Consider the following 25142-nt stretch of genomic DNA (forward strand, 5'->3'; position numbering starts at 1 on the left):
TCTAATGGTTTGGCAGGAATGTGGGCAAAGCCATATCTTAGCAACAAGCAAGAACTGTGTTGTATTGTTGATGAGAGACTACAGAAGAACTTCCGGATGAGGGAAGCTCAAGAGTTCACCTAAGTTAACCGCATATGCCTTTGTTTATAACCAAAGACAAGGCCAACAATGACACTGGTTGTAGCTAATCTAGAGCAACATGTCACAGGCTGACAAGTGCCAGCATGGCTGAGAGTCATCGCAACACAATCCGCACACACAGCAGTACAACCATGAGTCCATTCCAGTTTTCAGCAGGTAGGCAGCAGCAACTTTGGGGGCAAGCAGGACTTCCTAGGGCTATCTATGTGCAGAAAAATAGTACCCCTCATTAAACACTTCACCGAAAAGTCATGCCAGCTTACACTGCTAATTTCAGTTTATTCTATCCTAATTCACTTCACGTACATTTCTCATTCTCTTTTAATAATGTCATGTTAAAATTTAACACTATTTAATTGTATTTAATTCTAATCTATTCCCAAAGACACAGACTGATTTAAGGGAACCGTACAAAAAAAAAAAAAAATGGGCTACTCAAGGTCCCAAGAAAGCAAAACTACATATCATCAGAAAAATTCAGGTTTTAATTTTCAGTTCAGTACAATTCATTCAAAATTTTGCATCAAAAATTACTCGCTCATGTTACAACAATATTGATACATATGGAAGCATACAAGAAATTTACAAATAGGATGCTCCTCAGTTCAGCGTAGTTGTGGAGATTGCCGTTGATTTAGCAGTGGAGAAGCACTGGGAGTCAGATGGAGTGGAGAACGCTGTTGTCTCAAGGGTGACCTGTGGACTAGAACTGGTACCCTCTGCTGTTCAGACTGAGAGAGTTTAGCGGCATTCTTGGGGGCTTCAAGTCGCTCCAATGCTGCTAAAACTTCAGACATCCGAGGCCTTAGTTTAGCTTCAGAATTTAGGCACTGAAAGGCAAGGGTAGCAGCTGAATAGGCTGCTTTCTGTGGGTACTGGCCCCCTAACTTTGTATCCATAATCCTAAATAATTTTCGTTTGTCAGACATATATGGTTTTGCCCAGTCTACAAGATTCTGCTCAACACCAACTTTTGTTTTATCAACAGCACATCGTCCAGATAATAGTTCAAGCAATACAACTCCAAAGCTATACACGTCACTTTTAGCCGTAAGCCGACCTGTTCAACAATGAAGACGAATAAGATATTTAATTTTGATGACACAAAATGCACAAAGCAAGTATTCAAACCACATTAGAAATTCTACATCTTTTAAAAAAATATATCATTGCATATAAAAAAAAAAAAACTAAAAACTAATAAAGCAAATTAGAATCATAGAATGGAACCACACTTTCCTGGTATGTACTCTTACTAATCATTGCATAGAAAGGGGGATCAATAAAAGAGACAGGTAAAAAATTTGCTGATTAAATATTGGCACACGCAATGCACAATTTACTAGGTTCTACTTCAATGCAAATTTAGTATGAAGGAAACACAAAAAAATCAAATGCCTCCTCAAGTTTATCATGAGACTGATTTAAGTTATGCTACAAGACCTAGCAAGAGGAAATCAATAACAATATAGATTCACAAGCTTCATTCAGAAAACAATGTAAATAAAAATAGTATTTAACGTTCCTGCTCTACATACCTGTAGCAACATATTCAGGTGCTGCATAACCATGAGTACCCATGACTTGAGTGGAAACATGAGTTTTATCACCAGTGGGGCCTGCCTTGGCCAAACCAAAATCAGAAAGTTTTGCATTGAATTCCTGCATGCCAAATGAATTGTTAGTTCTAGTAGTGTGCTTAAATCTAATGACATCACATTATTTATACAAACTAAAGGCAAAGCAACAATAGATTATCCATTTTAATAGGCATACCGCATCAAGTAGAATATTAGAAGCCTTAAAATCACGATATATAACTTGTGATTTTGCATCATGAAGGAAAGAGAGCCCTCTGGCAGCACCAATGGCCACTTTTATCCTTACTGCCCAAGAAAGCGGCTGAAGTCCTCCTAAAAAAATGTCAAAGGTCACTAACCAGATCAGGGATCTTTATGATATCCCAACAATTCAATCACAAGCTGATTTAAGGGGGAATAGCTTTTGTAGAACCTATATTCATGTAAATATAAGCAAGAAATAGAAAAATGAAACAGCAGATCCTGGCAGTAGCGGGTATCCATGGCAGTGGAAATGTAACTAATTTAAGCCACATATGCAGTCATTAATTTTATTCCTATTATCTAATCAACATCATCTATAGTTTTCAAATTTTAGATGCATCTTAGATATCTATATTGAGAAGACAAGTGTGAAATCTTAAAAGCAAATCGAAGCAACTAAGCACATCCCAAAGGTCAAGGATAATCTTGTGCCATATTGCAAATCAATCCTTCTTTGTTCTCCACACTGTCTTAATAGGATAATTTTTCCTCTAGTTATGACTCTCATATAAATTTATTCTACAAGTGAAAGGAAGATGAAGCTGGCATAAATGACAAAATAAATATCAAATTTCCACCGTAAACTCTTATCTTCTTGCCAAAAAGACAAAAAAAGAAATTTTTGGTTGTAAATTATTGCTATTTATTTTGTTAGAGAAGACATCTTAATTTAGCCACATAAGTGTTACAAAAGAGTAATCAATTTTCCTGCAAAAAGAACTGTAGAGTAGATGAGGTCTTTTCTTGCTCATATTTTGGCTCCTTGGCAGCTACATTAGCATAAGTTTTATATCCATTAAGTAAAACAAATGAACTCTATGCATGGAATAGTAACTGTATGAAATAGTGTTTAGCAAATTTTCAACATCATAGAAGGCATTACTTACTTTTGAACAAATGGTTTTCTAGGCTCCCTTTGGGCATGAACTCGTAGACCAAAAGCCGATTCTCACCCTCCAAGCAATAACCAATTAATTTAACCAGATTTGGATGATGAAGCTGTCCAAGGTAATTAACTTCTGTCTGAAACAAATTGAAAAGAAAAAAATTGTGAGGAAGAGTAGAAAATATCACATTTAAAAAAGGTGAACTTACCAACCACTCCTTGTGCCCTTGGAAACCTTCTGGTTTAAGCTTCTTAACAGCAACAACCATTCCTGATCCAGGCTTAGCGGGTGAAAGATTGTGCTCATCTATCCATCCTTTAAAAACATAACCAAATCCACCTTCGCCAAGAAGACTGTCAGGACGAAAGTTTCTGGTAGCATTCTTGAGATCATTGAATGTAAAGGCTTTCAAATTTGGGGAAGACAATATTTCTCCCTCAGACCTTGGTGTAGGAAGACATTCAGAATGGCTTTTTTCACTGCAAGATGGGATTGTTAGAGTTGAAGGAATAGAAGAACGGCTGGATTTATTGGAAATTCTCGAGGCTCCTGATTCCAGAAGAGAAATATAAGTTCCAGACGATAAATAATACACTGACAACAAAGAAAGTTATCTCTAACATGAAAGTTACAAAAATCAAAATCTATAAAGCACCTACCATCTATCTTAGATAGTGTTATATACCCTTCACCCTCAAAGACACAATTTTGAACATGACTATAACAAAAGACACATTCTGGCAAAAATCTGTATATATTATTTGAATGTCGTTCTCCAATTAGGTAAAAAGCCAACCTAACTGATATGCAGCTAAACATCAAGTTTGTCCACACAACTCATTTAGATAATCAAGACAGAAAATAGTACAGATTATATGCAGTACTCCAAACCCCTCACTTTTCTCAAGTTTCATGGACTTCACCGTTTCTACACAGGAATTATTTCCAGCCAAACCTTGCTTCTACAGATTTTTGTTTGCATAATATTTTGGGGGATAAGTCCTATGGTGTCTTTTTTAGGGCTATCCATCCAAGTAACACCTTCCTTTTTTCTGGAGAGGTCAATACATAAAGGAATGAGAGAAGGCTAGTGGCCTACCCTGCTATCTAAACGACAAAAGTTGTCACGGTTGATTCAAAAAGAGAGTTGTTAACCCCTGAAAAAAGTCCTGTGTGCTTCTTTCTTTCCCGGTACATCAAACATAAAGTGAAAAAATCAACAACTCAGAAACTGGCAGCCATAAACTCAAATAAATTATCCGTACCCCCACAAAGCTCATTTCCTGTTTGTTAATTGAAACCCAAGACAAAAAGCAAGCACCAGAGCTTTGAGAATAAGAATAACTTCAATCTAATTCACAAACATGGAACTCTATTTCAAAGTAAAAGTTTATTAAAGAAAACCATATCATTAAAAGTTGAATAAAACAATGAGCGAAAGGTATGTAGATCTATCTGTACACCAATCCAGCTTCAAAGAATTCGAAGTGAAATGTAAAACACATAATAATCATATTCTTAGTCTCTGTAATGAACTGGAATTTCACAGAGAATAATTCTTTACAACTGAACATTCACGGTCAAAGAACCAACCAGGCACAAAATTAAAAGAGAGAACTCTTATCCATAGCTTCATTAGAATTTGACTGTAAACATAAAAATTAAAACAATTCATTTCCTATCACACCAAACACAAATACAAATACTAAAAACAATACAAACAAACAAACAAAAAGAGAAAGAGAATCAAAATTGTAAAGCCATAACAACATAAACCAATGAAAAATATCCAAAGATGAGAATTCAAGGAAAAACAAAACTAATAAAAAGAAAGAGAAGTACCAGAAGTAGGATGAGGGCTCTGGGTGGAATCAACTTTAGCAGAAGAACGTATACAGTTGCCCATAACTTAACTAAAAGGATATTATAATTTTTTTAGCTAGCTCTGGTGATATCAACTAATAAGTGAATTCCTATAAGAAGTAGAAATGAATTTGGATTGTGAATAGGAAAAGACAACTTATACCTGGGAATGGTCAAGTGGGAAATGAACACAAAGTCTATATGGATGTAAGTAAATGGAAGCAAGGAACGTGTAAAAGAAGAAAAGGTGTGGGTTTTGTTTATATGCGTGCGTCTTCCGCATAGAGACTTGCCGGGGAGTTTGGGCCCTGGATGACAATGACGTTGCCTACCACCAACAAACTCCCGTACTCTTGACCTTGACTCGCCGAAGAATCATTCATCTCTCTTCACAGACATGGCTTCAACTTCAACCATCTGAATATTATCTTTTTTTGTCCTAATCTAGTGACGCTTAAAGTTTAGATAATTAGTTGAATTATCAATTTTTAAATACAAATTTGGGAAAAAATTTATTAATTAACCATTTTAGTCAAATATTGACGAAATCTTTTCATCCTAGAACTATAACAATTTTACCCAACGTTCTTATTCTTCCATTATTCCTTTGATACGATCTCTGACTTGGATCGATTCCTTATGTTTCCATATCATGAACCAAATTATGTGTATTTGTAAATAAACTTTTTTCTGATTATCAAAATGGATTCTAAAAGAAGAAAAAAGAAAAAGTCAATATCAAATATCAAATTGAATAATACTTGATAAAGCATAACTGAGTTGAATAATACTCCATGACTCAATTGGATCTAAACATCAACATGATCTCATATCACGGCTGAGGAGAGATGAGAGATGGTGGTACGAGATTGACTGAGATAGAAAGAAGACTGTAGTACAAGAGAGAGGATGATTGGAGACTGTTAGAGAAAGCAGATGGTGGGACAGGAGAACCAAGTAAGAAGGGGACGAAGGTAAAAATAAATGGAAATAAGATATTTCTGAAATTTTTATTTTTTTTTTTTGGTTAATATAATGTAATATTATAAATTTAAAAAGTAGAATGATTTGATTAAATACATGTTTTAACACGGTTTCACAATTTTTGTCTTTAGCCAAACCTTATGCAGGAAAATGTAATTTTCTCTATGGAATAATTTAGGAATCAACTTCCATTGGTCAATAAAAAGCATAAAGTATGTACAATGCATTGAGCCCTTGCTTATTATTATAGCCAAATGACTATGTCCCAATCCAAGGTTTTATATAAATTTAATTTTTTATCTATTAGTTATCAAAATTTTAAATATCTATTAATCTATTAAATTTTATTATTATTATTATTATTATTAGAGGTAAAATTATTATTTAAAATTTTTATTTAAATTCATGTTTTATAATTATCTTTAAATTTTTATTTTTAACTCCTAAACTCATATTTTTTAGGTTTAAAAAAAGTAACTTTTTCTCTCCTAAGTCTAAAGATGCAAAACTCTATCTTTTTGTCATATACAACTGCCCTCCCAGATTTTTAAAAAATTTTAGTTGCAACCCAATCTTTCTTTCTCCTTCTCTCCGGTGACAATTCACTGTCACCAGTCGTTGGTCTCTCCCTCTCATCTTGTCGATCACTCTCCCTTCCTTCTTTGATTATCTTCGTCGGAGACAAAGACAAAAGATCTTCGTCTAATGACGAGTCTTCATCAGACCAAGATCGGTCGTCTTGGTTTGAGACAAAGACTCTCCATTTTTGTATCCAACAAAGAATGCTTGAGAGGGATGACCAATCAACAGGGAAGGCAAAAGAAAGAGAGCGGATCGCCAATGACGATAGTTGGTCACTAGAAATAAAGATCTGGAAACTGAAGTTAAATATGAATTAAACTGAGATTTTTAAAAACTGTAGAGGCAAATACTTTGACAAAAAAATGAGAGTTTTGTAACCCTGGATTTGAGAGAAAAAAGTCAATTTTTAAATCTAAAAAATATGACATTAAGAGATAAAAATAAGATTTTCAAAACTTTAGAGTAATTTAAAATATGAATTTAAATAAAATTTTTAAATGATAATTTTATCTCTTACAGTAATAATAAAATTTAACAGATAAATAAATATTTCAATTTCTAATAGTTAATAGGTTAAAAGTTGATTTGTACCAAATCTTCGGTTTGGAAATAGTCATTCGGCCTATTATTATTTATGCCTGTGTTTGAACATGTTTTTATAAAGCATCAATTAGTTATATTATTATAAGATTCCCATGGTCAATAAATGATGAGTGGAAGCCCACTACCAACACCAAACTCTTAGTGGGATGGACATGACCTAGTCTATAACCTCAGGTTGGTTGATTCGCCAAATATTTTTTCACCTAAATTTAATAAGAAAATAGTTAATTAAATATATAAATAATATATATTATTTTATTTTAAATTTAAAATTATTTAATTATATAATAATATATTAATTAAATATTAAAATTAAATATATAATTTTATATTTATAATAAATAAATAAATAAATTATTTTATTCTATCATTATCAAAAATTTACTAACACGTAACATAATTGAATTCTCTCAAAATAACCTTAAATCCTAAATATCGTACTCAAATTAATAAAGATGGTTAGAGAATACTTATTTTTGTCTGATTTGGTATCCCAACTTTCTCTTCATAAAATCAATTATTTTTTATTTCAATTCATCCCATGAAATAAGATCAATGTTTTCTACCATTTAAACTTATTATCTAAAGTTTTTTATAAATAAAAATAGATTATGATTAAAGAAATAACTTTTTAAACATTAAAATAGAGTTATTTTGATCAAATAGGAACATTAATAAATAAAGTAAAATTCTAATTCTTCTAGTTCTAGATGTTTTGCTTTGTCATTATAATCATTCATTCGTAAAGCTTTTAATCTTCACTCTTAATGTGAAATGGCAAAAGCAAGAATTATGCAATGAAGTGAAATCGGGTCGTTGCGTGGTCGTTTTCCGAAGCGACAGCATGGTTCCTCCATCACGGCTAAAATGATGTGCCATTATAGCAAAAACAATTATTTTCTGAATAAATTTTTGTATTTTCTTAGAGTCTATGAATAAATTCTTTAGAATAAAAACAAATTTAATTATAAAAATACTTTCATAAACAAACATAATAATTTTATAAATTCAGTAAGAATATTACCCATGTGATCCCATACCGTCTTAGACATATATTTAATTGAGCAATGTTATGTATACTTATTTTTAGTATATAATTTATGTACACAATGATGTGTCATCATGTAATTAGGTAATTTTAAAACATGTGTTATCATATGATAAAGAAATATTCAATCACATGATAACACCTTATCTGTATATATAAATTGTATATCAAAAATAGGTACACATAATTTTATTGTATTTAATTTATTGACAAGTTTGAAACAAATTATAAAAAAAAAAAAAAAAAGGGAGAAAATAATAGACATATTCTATTATCTAAAGATGGAATAGTAATGGATCATCGTTGCTTGTTGTGAAATGCATTATGAGACTAAAAATCTCTGACTTGTCTTTGAAGGGAGAAAGAAAGACTTACGGAAGGACCCGAGAAACTCCCTGAAATTGCATGAATTGCAGGAGTGAAAACAAGGTGGAGAAGGAATTGAGGTGAAATATTAGCATAATTCATAGGAAAATCCCATTATTATTATTATTACCACTCAAATTACAAGTAATCGCACTTGAGAGTTTGTGCTTTCCTAAATAAATCAACCAACTGGTTAATTGGGCTTGCAGAAAAGAGAGAAGGCCCACATTGCACTGATTTTTAAAAAATGTGATTTTCCCCTGGAAGGGGGCTCCGTCCGCCTCTGCGCAGGTGCAGCCAATGCGAAACGGGAAGTTGAAGTCATTTCCTCCAATAAGTGACAGCCACGTGGAAGTTCCACGTAGCTTCGCGCTACTTCCTCTCTTGTTTCGCACTTGGTGGTTGGTTAATATTTCCCACTCCCATTGTTTCTAAATACAGTTATACAAAATCAATTCGTAGATTTAGGTTTTGTTCGCCGGCGACGTCAAATGGAAGCTCATGGCAGCAGTTTCCTGCGTGTCTTGGTGTTGGTATTTTGCGTCGCCGGTATTTGGTCCGCCTATTTTTACCAAGGCTTTCTTCAAGAAACTCTGTAAGTCTTTCTTTTCAGTCTAATTGAATTTCACTTTGATCTATAGTTTTTCATTGGTTAAATTTTACGATTCAATTAAATTTAATTTTAAATACAAATTCTGGCATCCTTCTCATATCTAAACATTTGTGTTGAACTGTTTAGCTCGACCAAGAGATTTGGTCCAGATGGAAAGAGGTTTGAGCACCTTGCATTCCTCAACTTGGCTCAAAATGTGGTTTGTTTAATCTGGTCTTATATAAGTGAGTGATTTTCATTAACCTTATGCTATCGCTTGTATTGCATGTTGTGTACCGTAGATAAATTGAAGTTCATGGTGGGTTCAGTTTTTAATCTGCTTTATCAATTTAACAGTGATAAATCTTTGGTCGAATAACGCTGGTGGTGCCCCTTGGTGGACGTATTGGAGTGCTGGCATTACCAATACAATTGGTCCGGCCATGGGAATAGAAGCTTTAAAGTACATTAGTTACCCAGCTCAGGTATGTTCAATTTATTTTTTTGGTTAACTTTATCTTCTACTCTGACTTTATGCTATGCCTAAATTTCTTATTTTGGTTGTGCTATTTATATTGGAATGTGTTGGTATAAATGTATGGTTTACACACACACACATATATATATGAATAAGGCACTCATGGTTTCTGCTAATTTGATGTATGGAGTCAGTATCATCTTGGGGGCTGGCTATTGTATTGATTTCAAATATTAATTTTATTCTTGTTACATGCAGGTTCTGGCAAAATCCTCTAAAATGATTCCAGGTGAGGTGTTTAGTCCAGCATTTCATATTTACTGGAAATTTTCAATATTTGTGAAAATGTAATTATAGTATGTCCTTAACTTTAGCATTGATTTCTTCATGCTTTATATCATGTTATTTGCAAAGTTATGAGAAATAGGATGGACTCATTTCTCTTAACTGATTACTACTTACCAGTAGTATGATCATCTGATGTAATTCCTTATAGTAGAAGTTGGTAGAAGATTGTGGAGCTTGACCCCATTAAATTATATGTTACTTGAGCTTTTTTTTTTATTGCGTTTGAGAATCATGATAAAAATATTTTGATTGATATCTAGTCACAAACTCTAGCTAAGGTGACACAATATGCAAGAGCAAGTCATGGAAATGCCATGTTGCTTTATAAGAGTTAAAAAATAGAATGGTTTTGTTTTAGGATAACAATGTTTTGGCATGCTACATTTCTATTTTACCTCTTTTATTGGAATTGACATCAAATTAAACTAGCTTTCTTGTAATTAAATTACCTTTGATACCAATTGAATAGCCTTTAACTTTTTTTTCTTGAATCACGAGGGCCAATGGCATATTCATGGTATGTAATGTGCTTTCTTTTCAGTGTGAGATAAATTTTGTTGATAGCCATGTTGTGTTCTAATGTTTGGTAGATGGTTCACTTTTTTGCTCATTAGAAAAAAAAAAAATTGTAACCAATGGTTTACATGAGTAACTAACAATATATCTTACATGCAAGCAGTTATGTTGATGGTATACAATACACATTTCCTGAGTATGTTTGTACTTTGCTTGTTGCTGGAGGAGTGTCTATGTTTGCACTCTTGAAGGTGAGGATATGTATATCTATATAGTAGTATGTTATGAACACAACCAATATTCAATCAATCAATAATAAAACACACCCAAACACAACAACTGAAATAAAGGAAATGACTATTTTGAGGGCTCAGTATTTACAAACTAACAATTTGAAGAGTTGGAGCCTTCCTTTTGAAGCATCGGAAACCTTTACATTAGCCCTAAGGCTACCCATAACCAAAGGTTGCCCAAAAAACCTTATGTTTCTTTCTTTCATTTTTTACAACCCTTTAAATAATAAGCCCTAATCTCTAGAATTGGTACATGTGTTCAAAACCTTAGGTCCTAACATTACCCAATCCTTTGAGAATCACTTTGTCCTCGAGGTGGAAAAATTATAAAAGTTTTTCTCTTTTATATTTATGTTGGATTTTTTTATTTTTTTTCCCCTTTGTTAGTTGTCCAAAATATTATCTCTTTTTGGTTTTTCTTTTTTTTTTTTTGTTTTGCCAATTGTCAAATATGTTATCTTTTTTTGGCTTTTTTTCCTTAGGCTTCTTCTTCCTTGTCTTCTTCTTTTTCTTTTTTTCTTTCTTTTCTAAAGGCTTCTTGACAACCTCCGTTGCGAACTTCTCCACCATTTTCTGGTGCTAATCTGCCTTCCAACATCACCACTCCTCACTTATTTGCTCACCCAATCCAAGCCTCCAATCATAATGTAGCTTCTTTGACATCAAATCCCCATTTTTTGACAACAACCCATGACAATCCATTTTTTCAGAAACCTATCCTCGTGATATGTCAATTTCTCACTGCCAATTCAGCTTTTTTGGCAATGATTTGCCTATTCCCTTGTCAAAATCACACTAGAAACCTCAAATCTCATTGTTCTAATACCAAAATGTTAGGAACTAAACCATTATTCAATCAATCGATAGTAAACACACCCGAACAAAACAATTGAAAAAAAAGTGATTATTTTATTGATGAAGAGGGTTCAGTATTTGCAATAAGTGGATAAATTGATAATTCGAGGAGTTGGAGCCTTTCAATTTTGGTCATTTGAGGCATTGGGGCCTTTCAATTTTGTTCATTCCAGACATTGAAAACCTCTCAAATCTCAGTGCTAAGGTTGCCCACAACTAAAGGTTGTTTGAAAGCCTAAATTTCTGCCTTCCATTTTTTACAACCTAACTACCATCTTTATAATAAGTTATACACTCTAAAATTGGGACACATGTCCTAAAAACCCTAGGTCCTATTTACCCTCCCCTTTCGGTGATTTTCAAAAAGGCGGGTAATGCTAGGACCTAGGGGGACATTTGTCCTAATTTTAGAGGTTACAACTTATTATAAAAAAGGGGAAGAGGAAAAAAATTAGGGTTTGGGCAACCTTAAGGTTGAATAGAGGGGTCATCAACATCTTGAATGGTTGGAATTGAAAGACCCCGACTGCTCAAATTGTTAGTCTATTGTTATAAATCCCCTTTTCTCTATGTTTTTGGTTTTATTGCTTGAATAATTGGTTGGGTTCCTAATTGTCGGGAAGGTGGATCATCACGGAGGGAAGTCAAATTGACAAGATATGGTGTTGGAAGACAAGCTGTTGTTAGACAAGGGGATTTGATGCTAGAAAAGCTAAAATATTGCTGTTGGTGGCTTGGGTGAGCAAATCAGTGAAGTTGGACGCCGGAAGGTGAACCAGTGATGAGCAGCTACCAGGGGAAGATAGCCGGAGTTAAAAAAGAAGAAGTTGGGTAGGAATATGTGAAAGGGGAGAGAACATTTTAAAAAAAAAAAGGATCTGGACTGTTGGCAGAAGAAGAAAATAGATGAAAAAAAATTCAGAAAATTGAAAATTTCTTTTCTTCATTTCTTTTAAAAAAAAAATCCAATCTTCCTACCTTGAGGATAAAGTGATTTTCAAAGTGGCAGATAATGTTAGGACTTGGGGGTTCAAAGGGTAGAGTTTATTAAATAAAGGAAGTTAGGGCTGTCAAAAGCAGTGAGAGAAAAAAAAAAAAGGGTTTGGGCTGCCATTAACTGTGGGCAGCCTTAGGGATGATTAGGAGGTTTTTGATGCCTCAATTAGTTGGAATTAGAAGGCATTGGCTTCTTGAATTGCCAGTTTATTTACTCATTATAAAGATTGAACCTTCTTTATCAAAAAAATAGTCATTTCCTTCATTTCAGTTGTTGTGTTTAAGTGTGTATACTTTTGATTGATTGAATATTAGCTAGCTTCCTATCACAGTATTAGTTTTCTTTCTTCTAATTATACTATCTTTTTTAAGTACTGTGCTCTTGCACGCTTGCCACACATGGCTTACTTGAGCATATCATTTCTTGGTTTAATGTGAACTTTGCAAATTTGATTCTAATGTAAGCATTTGCAGATCTGATCCTAATGTTTCTCTAATGTGTTCATGGATTGATTTCAGACTAGCTCAAAGACTATGAGCAAGCTGGCTCATCCAAATGCACCTCTTGGTTATGGGCTTTGTTTCCTGAACCTTGCATTTGATGGATTTACTAATGCTACTCAGGATTCAATAACTGCAAGGTATGTTTACAAAAAGTTTCTATTCTGACTGATAGTGCATGATATTGAAGTTGCCTTGCAAATATTTTCCTTCTTTTCTTGCTCCACAATCGAAGAATTAATTCAAGTAAATGAAAATGCTTGTTGACAGTCTTTCATTTAGCTGATAAGCACTGATGTCTACAATATGAAAAACTTTTAAGACACCTAACCTGGTTGATCCATTTGTCTTGTGTCTTTATACATTAAATGCTTTAGGTAGTCCTGCTGCTAGATTGTTACTTCTCCCCTCTGCTGTAGCCCTTGTGTTTGTGTATCCCCTGGCAATGGCAGGATGGAGTTTATTTATGAGAGCAGTAGTAGAGCAATTTTTCTTTGTATATACATTGCAATATGGAAAACAATTTCTTCTGGGTTATGTGGAAGACAGGGTATTGTTGTTCCAGAAATAATAATTATGAGATGTCCTTTTCCATATTTTTAACAGTAATATTTTTCGTGCCATATTGATGTTTATAAAGTATAAGTATTTCTTATTGAGGAAATATTTAATGTTTCTATATTCCCCTTTATCTGTTTGGTTGTCTGCTTGGGTATCAGAAGACAAGTGCTTGGGATATAATGTTAGGAATGAATCTATGAGGTACAATATACAACATGATCTACATGTTTGGCTGGCCACATGCTAGTGGATTTGAGGCCGTTCAGTTCTGCAAGCAGCATCCAGAGGCAGCGTGGGACATATTTTTCTGTTGCCTCTGTGGCGCAATGGGGCAGAATTTCATCTTTCTAACTATAAGCCGATTTGGCTCCCTCACTAACACCACCATCACCACAACACGCAAGTTTGTGAGCATTGTGGTGTCTTCTTTGCTTAGTGGGAATCCCCTGTCATCAAAGCAATGGGGTGGCGTACTAATGGTGTTCTCTGGCTTGTCATACCACATCTACTTGAAGTGGAAGAAGTTGCAGAGATCGCAGAAGAAGAGAAAGCCCATGTGAAGAGAAGAGGGACTAACAATTTTGAACTTTATATTTAACTTTGCCACTTTGGTTTTTTTTTATTTTTTATTTGTCCATCTTTAACCATAAGGTTCAAATGATTCGAAATTAGATAATTCCTATAAAATTGGTGAATGTACTTAAGTATAATTTAAGTTTATGAGAAATAGATTTGAAGTCTTACTCTGGACAAAAAAAACTACTCTTAGAATTTATTCAAATTTATAATAAAAGCAGACCATTGTAGTTGAGACTTGAGACCTGGAATTTATAATATAAAACCTGTTATATTTTCTGTTAGTCAAAATGGTGTAACGGTTTATCAAAGTTTATTTGGTGTTAGGGTCAAAAAAGTCAAAACAAGTAAGTGCACTTTATTTTGTATCGGGTTCCCTCCCCTTCCATATTCTTTTGACTCTCTACCTTTTTGCTTTCATCATAATATTTGTCTTCCACCACCAACCTTCCTGATTAAATAACACTCTTCTTCTCCACATTTGTTTGAGGCCACATCAAGAAGAAGATAGCCCATCAACAAACAAATACCTTTCTAACCTCTCTTCTGTAAGTAAAATGTTTTCCTTTGAATTCTCATGTCTTTCTTCTGTTTCTTTTGTTTCAATATGAATATCTGCTCGTATGTGCTTGTGTTTTTTTTGATGAAATGAAACAAAATTCCGTGAAATGTGCCTCCCGTTTCAACTGCTTTCGTGCATTTTCTTCTCGATTCGGTTTCATGCTCATGTGAGTGCATATGGTTGCATTTTCTGCTGCCAACTTATCACTGTGCATTGATTGAAACAAAGTTCAAGTAGATAAGAGTAGGAGTATGCAAGCCAACGCCAAAACAGATTTCCACACTGATAATATCAAATTACATTACATTAGAAATCATGGAAATGAAAAAAAAAAATAATAATAAGGCAGAAACTTATTCTATACCCTTTGCACACCCAAAAAAAAGATCAAAAAACAAAAAAACATTACAAATCCAATCAACTGGTTAATCTTCTTTGACTCTTTTTTTCTTCTGTTTCTTTAATTATATATTGGCGAGCTGCCCGATGTATAATTACACTCTGAGTAGGGGTTTATGTAGTGGGTTCTGTACAAATTACAAATCAAGGCCAAAAACTGGATTGGAAGAAGGTATGCCCGAACCCAATCACATGAGAAGACAAGCAAAAGAATGACACACATTTAATGGAAACACGCGGGGGCTTTAGCAAGTATTAGGGTATTCCTCTACTAGGGAAATCAAAGAGAAAATTTAAGAAAAAAGGTGAAATACACTCAGAACATGTTAGATGATTCTGAGAGTCCAGAATGCTCAACAACATTCTAGACTAGGGCTCTTGGAATGCAGATCTTGTATAAGCCTAGTTGTAAAATTTTAGGCTTCAAACAAGAGAAGGCAAAAAACTTAATATATGCTACACTCCCCCTGGGGATCAAAGATGAGATATAGTGGTTTAGATTTGGACCATTTAGATTTCTGTGAGTGAGTGGATAAGTTGTTTATAGACTTTGAAGAAGGGCTCTTTTGCAAGGAGGTGGCTGTACAGGATTGGTGCTTGGATTGGGAGAAGGGGAATCTATTCCAAGTGTTCTTAGAAGGAAATTCCGCTCCTGAAAATGCAAGGAAAAAAATGGTCAGCCTCACATCATAAACTGATATCTGCATACATATAGAGTATCTAAATTGTTATTACAAGCAACAATAATATATATGAGAACTTTGATTGAATTCTTCTTTTATCTTAACAAGCCCACAAGACCACAGAAAGACAAAAAGGTGAAATAGGATTAAAGGGGAAGAATAAAATAATGGAAAATTATGATTAGAATGCTGTGCTAGAGACTGCATATAGGGATAGGGCACCGTGAGTTACCTTAGAATATATTGTGTTTAAATAACAACATCTTGGAAGGAGAAAATAGGCTGTGAACAAGTAAGCAATCTCCTAGTTTCATGTATTAGAATTACTCAGGTGGTTTTACTTATTCTTTTTCTGAAAAAGAAAAGATAATACCTGAGGTGTCTGCTTGGCATGAGTTAAAGGGAAGTAAATATATGTGTGTGTGTGTATGTATGTATGTGTATATATATATATATGTATATATGGTTTCAATTTATCAGGAAGTAGTCTGATAAAAATCAGGTGACCACACAGACCCAACATAAGGGGAAGAATGATTGTTGACCTAGTGGTGATGACATCTAAGTTCCACTCCTGCAGCAGTTTTTCAGTCATTCATCCATGTAGATTTTTCTGATCCTATCATTAATACCCATTTCTTGACATTTTGGCTCTTAATTTGTTGCATTTATTTATTCCATGCAAGAAAAGCCGTTTGTATATTAGAGGTTAATAACTGTTTAGGCATACAACTAACATGGTTGATAAACAGTATGAGTGAAGCTAAAGTCCCAAATAAAGATTCTGGAGAGAAACCCTATTGTTACTTTGATATTTTACAGGAAGAAAGAGGAGGAAAAGCAAATCTCAGATTGTTTTGTCCTGAAAGTGGACGTACCCGAGCATCTAGTTCTTAGTGTTCTCTTATATCCTTTCTCTTGTTTAATTTGTGGGTGTATCTGGTGAAAGTGCTCAACCATACATCAAATGCATGCACTATTTAGAAATGTGTTATATATAAATATAAGCAGTGTCATCACATTTCCTACTGTAATTTCAATTAAATAATTTCAAGCTAGACTGAGTGCCACTGCAAGTACTACAAGTTCTGCTGCTGGCTGCTTGATAGTACACAACAAACCATTGCAGTATGGCATCAATTACGCTTTGCTGGCTCTATCAAAATATGTAATCTCCCATATCCATGTAATACTAGAGCATCATAGTGGTAATGAAATATCTCACATATACTTTCCCCACTACCTCTATAATTCTGATTTAGGTCAATAGTCGTCAACTTCATGATTTTATCACTCTACTGGCATTAATGGTTTTATATCTACTAGAACCAATGGTTTAAGATTACTTACGCTTTCTGAGAATTTTGGGCTGGGGATTCCTGCTGCTAAGGATCTGAATAGTGGGGTAACCTGGATGGGGGAACTGAACTCTGTAATTGATGAGACAGAAACAATTCCATTGTTGTTTGTGATTTCACCACCAGAGGGGAATAACTCCACTGCATTAAATTTGAACACTTCATCAGCAAATGCATTAACACCGAATGTCTACCCAACTAGAAAACAGTATTCCTCTGTGTCCAATAGAAATGTAATTACCTTCATTTGTCTTTGCATGCCCTTTATTTTGTTCCTCCAAGCAATGTTGCTCTCCATTATTCATCGATTGTAATTCAGCTCCAATATTCTGATGCAGTATGTCAACCTCAGCTTGAATTTGATCTGGTTTTTCACTGGCTAGATGAGGAATTAGAGTTGATCCAGTACTATATTCAGAGCTAGCTGGAGAGTCCTCATATAGATCTGGTTGCCTGTGGAATATCAACAGCCGATTATAAATGGCATGCTGAGTAAAACCTGCTTAGGCCTAGATTCTAGTTTAGTTTAGTTTAGTTTATTACCTCCAGGATGGATGACTTTCCTCATTACTGCTCCTTAAGTCCTCTATCAAGTCTTTAAAATTTTCGAACTGAAAACCGATATCAGAGATTGTATATCTTAGGATATCATTTTCTTTGCTTCGGTTCAGGTAATCTTGAACAACCTGAATATATATCAATAATATTAGAAGCCATGCGAAATTTGTGCATTGTAAAAATGGTCCAGCTGTGAAGAGAAATTCTATGGTGCTTTAGTACTAAGCTGCTATGAATGATTAACTTTGTATGGTTGCACGAGAGCATCAATAGAATTCATTAAGCCTTTCTACTAAGTATGTAATACTTGTTTGGTTAGACAATAATTAAGGGATGTTAAAGCCAAACCAATTTAAATCTGTGGCAATTAATAGCAAAATGATCTGGGAACCGAACTATTAATCCAAAAAATGCAAACCAATTTTATTGTTATTGGTAGAACAATGGCAGATGGGACAATGTATAATGTTGATAAAGCTTAAGAAAATACAAAAATACGTCTCACCTTCCAAGCATTTTCCAAACTCTGTTCTGTGTTCTCTGTATTAACTTTCAGTGCAAGTGAGCTAAGAAGTTCCGCTTGTTGCATCAAAGCAGTTATCTTTGGATCATCCTTCTTAAGAAACATTACTTGTGTTTTATTGTTCTGAGGTGCTACAAAATCAGAAAAAAGAAGTTATTTTAATTTTTTAATGCTTCTAATATGATATGATTGAAAACCCCCAGAAGGAAAAAATTGGCAAACAAAATGTTGCCCCCCTTGAGATTGACTGTTTCAGTCCTATGGCCATGATTACAGGTCTTTTCTTTTTTCCCTCCTCTAACTATGCCCAATATAATTGATCAAGAATGTTGGGCACGGATTTACCATTATTTGAAATCTCCTTGATATCACGATGCTGATGCTGGGCTGGCAAGCTGTTGACACTGGGTAAGTTTTGAACCAACACTGTAAATGGAGGTCTTAACTGCGGATTCATTGTTGTTCCAGACTGCCTATGTGATCTGTTTATAATGTTGCAGCTTTGTGCAAGATCAGGGATGTGGGACCTTCTGAAGTGGAAAAGAGAAGTAGATTTAATCAGTTAGAGTTGAACTCTATTTTTTTCGCAAAATCAAATGTAATGTTGACATTCATTTTATACTCCATTACCTAACTCTCTTAACTGGCGCTGTATTTTCTGGTGTTCCATCTGCATTGAACGCGTTTTGGAATAAAATTCTCTTCTTGTTTGTGTTCATGTATGAATTGTTATTCTCTTTAGCTAAGGCTTCATATTTTGCTCTTTTCTTACACAATGTAGAAAACCGGTTCTTGACAGCATTATCCGTTCTGCATAAACAGAAATTGATGATTTCACGTAAGTAGACTAGAAAAAAAATTTCTTTAAAAAAAAAAAAACAATTATTATTATTAGAATCATGTACCTCCCAGAAACCACCTTGGCTATTTCTGTCCATCTATTACCAAATATCTTCTGGGCCTGCAGATCATCTTAAGTTATGAGATGACTAACACTTAAGCCTACTCAAATGTCGTGGGTTTTTTTCTGTTTAACTTTTGAGAGACAGCAAGAACAGCAATTAGTTATAAGTCTGGCCTATATTTCAGAAATAAAAACCCAACATCTACCAACAAGACATGTAATAAGAGGAAAGAAAGAGCTAGATTATTGAATAACAGTCACCTCACATAACAGCATATCTTCCTCAGGTGACCATCCCCCTTTCTTGAAATCCGAATTCAAGTATGTGTACCATCTGCCATTTCAGTTTTTCACCATTTAAATTTCTTTATCAAATTATCAAATTAAATTATTATGATTTCACCAACCTTCTTCTACACTGTCTGGTTGTTTTATCTTTAAATTTTGATGCAATAATTGACCAACTGCATACAAATATTACAAACCAAAACGATTCATTAGAACGACAAACTCAAAATATGTAAGCATTTTAAAGAACAAAAATACCCACTTGTCTGTTCCATGTTTGCTAATCTGCTCCCGCAGTATATCATCTTCCTACAAAATCACACATACCCAGATAAGAATATCCATCCAGAACACCCAATATTAATCTATTTAGATCAAGAAAAGAAAGAGAGAAGAAATTAACCTGTTGACTCCACGTAACAATATGCCGTTCCTTCTTCTTGGATTCTCCATTGGCACCTCCACTCTTCTTCATTGTTTACTCACTTGGTCTTTCTTTTGTTGGACGCTCCTCCCTTTATTATAAAAACCAATACACGCATGCTAAAGCCAACTCTTTACGCACACCCTTAAAAAATAAAAATTTTAGCTTCAAAAGAGAACCAAACTCTTTTTCTTTGAAAGTGGTCTTTACAGATACTGTTTGGTTCAAACGGAATCGTAATGAGGTCTCAAGAATTCTATGCCTCGGATTCTAAACTTTTAAAGACCTCAACTTTGATCTTATTCCCCCTATGCTTTGGCAATAAGCTGATGGTTATTGTTGATCTCGATATTGGAGTTAATGGGTTCGAGTGAATACGTAGATCTAAAAATTACAAAGAGAAGAAAAAGAAAGAAGAAGAAAAAAAGGAAATGATGAGAGTGTAGAGATTGGAAGATGTTGATGTAAGTGAATGAAGGTGAGTCTCACTCTGATTATCATGTTCATGTATTTCTCTCTCTTCCAATATAATAAAAATTAAAAAATTAAAAAAAAATATTAATTTAAAGCAACGGATTCTTGCTTTAGTGCGCGGGTATGAAGGGAAGTTTGAATATAACGCTGAATTCCATGTCATCACTCATCACCCTCTTCCTCTTATTTAACATTTTCAATTGAATTATCTCCATTTTCCCACTAAGCTTTGCCAAAAATAATTTGCACCCCCATAATTATATAAACTATATTTTTGGGTTAAAATTAGTGTATTAAGTTATACTATTCCCTCAAATTAACAAAAATTAAATTTCTTTTTTTAAATGTCATAATTTATTAACACTCTTTTTCTTTTTTTTCTTTTCTTTTTCGTCATTGGAGGATTGATTCAATTTTCACATCCACTGCCAAAGTTAATCTCGCTATTTTTAGCTAATTCCTATGTCATTCTCCTTGTTTCTAGCTCAACCAATATAAATCTTGTCATATTCATCTCATTCCATGTAGACCAAACTTTCAACAACCTATTATACACATTGATTTTCTCCTTTTTAGCTTCATAAAATTAGGAGTAAATTCGATTTGAACTTTGAGTTTCGACTTATTCAAATTCAACTCAACTCAAGGAAATCAAATTTGACTAGTTTGGACAAAGTTGAGCTTGTGTTAAAGCTCAATATGATAAACCAAACTCAAGCTTTCTGAAAATCTAAAACCATGGCTCTAGCTTAACCCATGTTTGCTCATTTTAGGCTATATTAAGCCAAACTGATAATCAAAATTGAGTCAACTCAGTTCGAATCCAATTTTACATATAATGTCAATTTTTATTTTTGACATCTCATCCCACTAATCTCAAATTTTTTCACTTTAACTCATTGTCAACTTTATTGTTGTCAGCTTCAATAATGTCTCTTACTTCTCACTTATTTACCATGAGTAGTAACGACAATAAGAAAAAACTTCTCAACATTGAAAACTATAACTTTGTCGTTGACAAGAAGAAATGATGAAACTCTGGAAGTGATAATGTTGGTTGATTTGTTGTAGGTGGTGATAATGGTTGGCAACTAGGATTTCCAAACTTTTACAATGACTAAATTATAGGTTATCAAATTTTTAAAAACTTAAACTGTTATTTTTAAAACATTGAGATGAGCTTTTAGAATTTTTTTCAAAAATTTAGATAATAAAGTTACTATTTTATTTTTATAGTATTTTTCGTTAACAAAATTTTATTTTGATTGAAAAAAAATATTTATTTAATTAATAAATAAAAATTTGATTTTTGATCAAACTTGATACAGGTAATTCATTATTTTCAATTTTTAACCCATACTATTTATTTTTGTTTTAGTAAAAATCAACTACAATGCGAATGATTTTGAGTGCTAATGTTTTTATATAAGACATGGTGTACTTCGTGACCGAACCAAATGAAGCGTGTGAGCAACGCAACCTATGAAAAATTGCATGAACTGAATGCTCAGATTTCAATGTATCATAATCATTTATTTATTACTGGTAATAAAATTAAAGTAGTGAAACATAATATTATAATTGAAATTAATAGTGAAAATGATTAGATGATGACCAATGGTAATCTTCCCATAAATATGATTAGTTTGGAATCTAATTTGTACACTTGTATATTTTAAAGTAAAAGATTGACTATAAATTAAGATGCATTTTCATTTTTTTTAATTAATAAATTTCCAAATTTTAAATGAAAATTTGGGGATCAATTAGATTGGTTTGTTCTGCTAATCTCCGTGACATTTACCCGCCTACAATGGAACAACGACACTCAGGCTAACCATGCAGCCACGATAAAAGACCATCACAAAGAGAAGAAGTTCAAGTTCATATTTACAGTCTGTGTAATCAACTTGGACATAGTAGACTTACTTGTCATAGTCCAACGCTGGTGCCCATTGCAACCTCTTCCTAGGTATCCAATAAAGGCAAAAGATGACCATCAGCGCATGTAGGTCATGGCCAACAACCAATCAAGTTCGTTGAATAGTTTATCATTGTAACACCTTTCTCTAGAATTATACTCCTATCCAGAATATGTATCTAAAAAGACGTATTACTTTAAAATTTCACTAAAAACATTTACAATGGTAATTAAATGCATGGCACTAATTATAAATGAAGTCACAATCTCCAAAAGTGCATTTATGTAATACCAATGAACAATTCAAATTCAAATCCATTAATATATTTGAAATCCAATTACAATAATAAATGCATAATGGTTAAAATCCCAAAGTTAATGTATGCACACACACATATGTAACATTATTAAAAATGATGATATTGCCCCTTGACTCATACAACTTCTCGAATTGAACCGGTACGTCACTGCTTAACGAATCTACCTGGTGAGTAAAATACATTCAATAAGTAAGTAATCACATAAATTATTTCCCACATGTCTCATATTTATCAATGTTGTGATATTTTGGATGTTTTCCTAGCATTCCAAATGTCCATCCAATTGACTCAACACCTTGTGTCTAAGTTTCGCATTCAATGTCATCCCTTATGACTAATATCCAACTATGTAAGTGACATCCCTAACATTAAATGGTGTAACCTATACATGTGTCGGTCAAGCTTAAGGTTAAGGTCACATAGACTAATCTTGTTGCTTTCACTGTCACTCATACATAACTCAGTGACTACATCACACTGCATACAACTTGGTAATGCATCACATTACACACAGCTTGGTGACAAGTCACACTGCACATAGCTCGATAATAAACCTACACTAAACTAAGCTTGGTGGAATACATACCGCACACAACTTGATAGTAAAAACCTTATGGTGCATTGTTGGTATTTTCGATTCGAAACTGCTTTGATTGGGTTCCATGTTGTCATTCACATTGTCAGACACACCTATAGTGGCTTCCATTACCAATAACCTTTTTTATGACTTTTCTTTTTATTTTCTCATATTCATCCCTTATAAGGGTAATTTACTCATTTCTCATTGTACAGGGATGTACACTCACTCCCTAATTGATCATTCACAATTCCTCATACATGAATCGATGGTACTTGCAATTCTGAATAAATGTTTGTTCAATTTCTGGTTAACGATTTCACTCTCATGTTTGTTTGTAACCAAACTAAATTATTTAATTTATGATGCCATGAATAATCATTTATCCCATATCAAACAAACTTTCATTGACATCATAAGACACTCATATTGAATGTTCATGGCGATTATAAGGCACTTATATTGAATGTTCATAGCCATCATAAAGCACTCATGTCGAACATTCCTATGGTAAATAGACTTACTCTATGCTATCTTTAGGGAAGGGAGGAATGATTGGTACTACTACCCAGTAATGGCCATTCCATGTAACTTATAGAATTCTAACTAGCTTATTCTTATGAATTTCCGCTATCTCTACTCAATTCAATCACACATCAATAATGGTAACAAATCTCCAACACCTTAAAATCCATGTAGGCTCCATAAATTACCCAAAATACAAGCCAATACTCTAAACCATGGTTCATTATAATCTTACATCTCATTACAAATGATCTTACATTATGCATTTGTAACATGCTTACAATATTTACATGAGCAATAAAATATACTATTTAGTACACACACATAACCAACTCAAGATTTTCTCACATAAAATTCATATATCCAAGGAGAAAGAAACCATCTACTTACCTCACCTCCAACGTAAGCAATAATCTTCATATAGCTATGACTATCTTCAATGTCTCCTTCACTCTCAATATGCTCTCATTCGGTGTTTTTTTGATCTTTGAAAGTAATGGGTGTAAAAGTGAGTCAAATAGCCACAAAAACCCCTTTTTATTCTCCAAAATTAACATTATGAATAAACATTCCTCTTTTAGAAATGATTGCCCCAAACATTACGCATAATGGCAAATCTTGACTTCACTACAAATTTGGTCCATATCCAATTTCAAAACAATGAATGGACATTCATGCCTATCAAGAACGGTCGGTGTGCCTCAACACTTAGTCAATTTCACGCATCACATAGGAAAATACTATTTGCCAATGCCATCATACACACATGCGTGTAACCTACCCATATGACCATGCAACCTCAAAATAACACATAAATGAAGTCAAACATAATCCACAAAAGAAAAATACATAAGTACCCTTGGATATACTTGCGGGTCTTACATTTATTTACTTATGTTTTTTTATGTCTATTAATGTAATTACTTAACCAAACCATTTTATACAATTTCCATCATGTATGAGTTTTGTTATTATATTATTTGACTACTTAATTATAAGTTTTTTCACTATGTTTGATTATATTGATTAGCCAAAATGTTATTAGTTGATACCAATATGCAATATCAAATCATTTTGTACAATTTCTATAATGAACAAGTTAACAATCAAAAGTTACATGCCCATGTCAAAATACTTAAAATGAACCAACCAAACCTCATTTTTTCCCTTGTGATAATGCATACATAATTGGAATATACACAAATACATACATCCATTACGTCCAATGCTAGTCGGGCCAACCATCCAATATTGAGGCAAACCTAGAAAAGTTAAAAGAAATGTCAGATCAATAGAACATGTCGCGGTATTAAGATCCACAAAATAAGTCATAAACAAACATAAAAATGAAACTAATCAAACAAGATGTCCATGAATCAACCAAAATATATAAAAAGGATTATGAAGGACTTGCATACCTAATGCATGACTGTGGAATAGACTTACGACTACTTGCCTCCTTATCATTACCAAATCTTTCATTGTAAAATCAAATACACGACCTTGAGCAAGATACTAAATAAACATCAACATGTTAAAATTTCTTGAATCGGGCTTCTACTTAGGGATGCCCTTATAATGGTGTTTGATAG

At 33.5% G+C, this 25142-nt stretch overlaps 2 protein-coding genes and 1 pseudogene across 5 annotated transcripts; 1 reads left to right on the plus strand and 2 right to left on the minus strand.

Moving 5' to 3' along the window:
- Positions 1 to 582: 582 nt before the first annotated feature.
- On the minus strand, positions 583 to 5594 carry LOC123212729 (probable serine/threonine-protein kinase PBL3). 3 transcript variants are annotated; one of them, XM_044631893.1, is made up of 7 exons: positions 4715 to 5583; positions 3972 to 4055; positions 3081 to 3421; positions 2873 to 3008; positions 1918 to 2054; positions 1680 to 1803; positions 583 to 1201 (listed from the first exon to the last, which is right to left on the minus strand). In XM_044631893.1, the coding sequence occupies exons 3-7, from the start codon at positions 3138 to 3140 to the stop codon at positions 747 to 749; spliced, it is 912 nt and encodes a 303-aa protein (XP_044487828.1). In that variant the 5' UTR covers positions 3141 to 3421; positions 3972 to 4055; positions 4715 to 5583; the 3' UTR covers positions 583 to 746. The 3 variants fall into 3 exon arrangements, with proteins under 3 accessions (XP_044487828.1, XP_044487827.1, XP_044487829.1); XM_044631892.1 differs by lacking the exon at positions 3972 to 4055 and having other exon boundaries at positions 4715 to 5594; XM_044631894.1 differs by lacking the exon at positions 3972 to 4055 and having other exon boundaries at positions 3081 to 3351.
- A 2855-nt stretch (positions 5595 to 8449) lies between these two features.
- Positions 8450 to 18835, plus strand: LOC123213683 (annotated as a pseudogene).
- LOC123212728 (transcription factor MYB88-like) lies at positions 14847 to 20235 on the minus strand. 2 transcript variants are annotated; one of them, XM_044631887.1, is made up of 12 exons: positions 19713 to 20230; positions 19572 to 19618; positions 19429 to 19485; positions 19283 to 19355; positions 19023 to 19078; positions 18748 to 18927; positions 18463 to 18647; positions 18100 to 18248; positions 17580 to 17722; positions 17278 to 17489; positions 17029 to 17177; positions 14847 to 15647 (listed from the first exon to the last, which is right to left on the minus strand). In XM_044631887.1, the coding sequence occupies exons 1-12, from the start codon at positions 19782 to 19784 to the stop codon at positions 15537 to 15539; spliced, it is 1434 nt and encodes a 477-aa protein (XP_044487822.1). In that variant the 5' UTR covers positions 19785 to 20230; the 3' UTR covers positions 14847 to 15536. The 2 variants fall into 2 exon arrangements, with proteins under 2 accessions (XP_044487822.1, XP_044487826.1); XM_044631891.1 differs by lacking the exons at positions 14847 to 15647; positions 17029 to 17177; positions 17278 to 17489 and having other exon boundaries at positions 17576 to 17722; positions 19713 to 20235.
- Between the last annotated feature and the right edge of the window lie 4907 nt (positions 20236 to 25142).

The sequence above is a fragment of the Mangifera indica genome, chromosome 4 (assembly GCF_011075055.1).
Source record: "Mangifera indica cultivar Alphonso chromosome 4, CATAS_Mindica_2.1, whole genome shotgun sequence".
Taxonomy (NCBI): domain Eukaryota; kingdom Viridiplantae; phylum Streptophyta; class Magnoliopsida; order Sapindales; family Anacardiaceae; genus Mangifera; species Mangifera indica.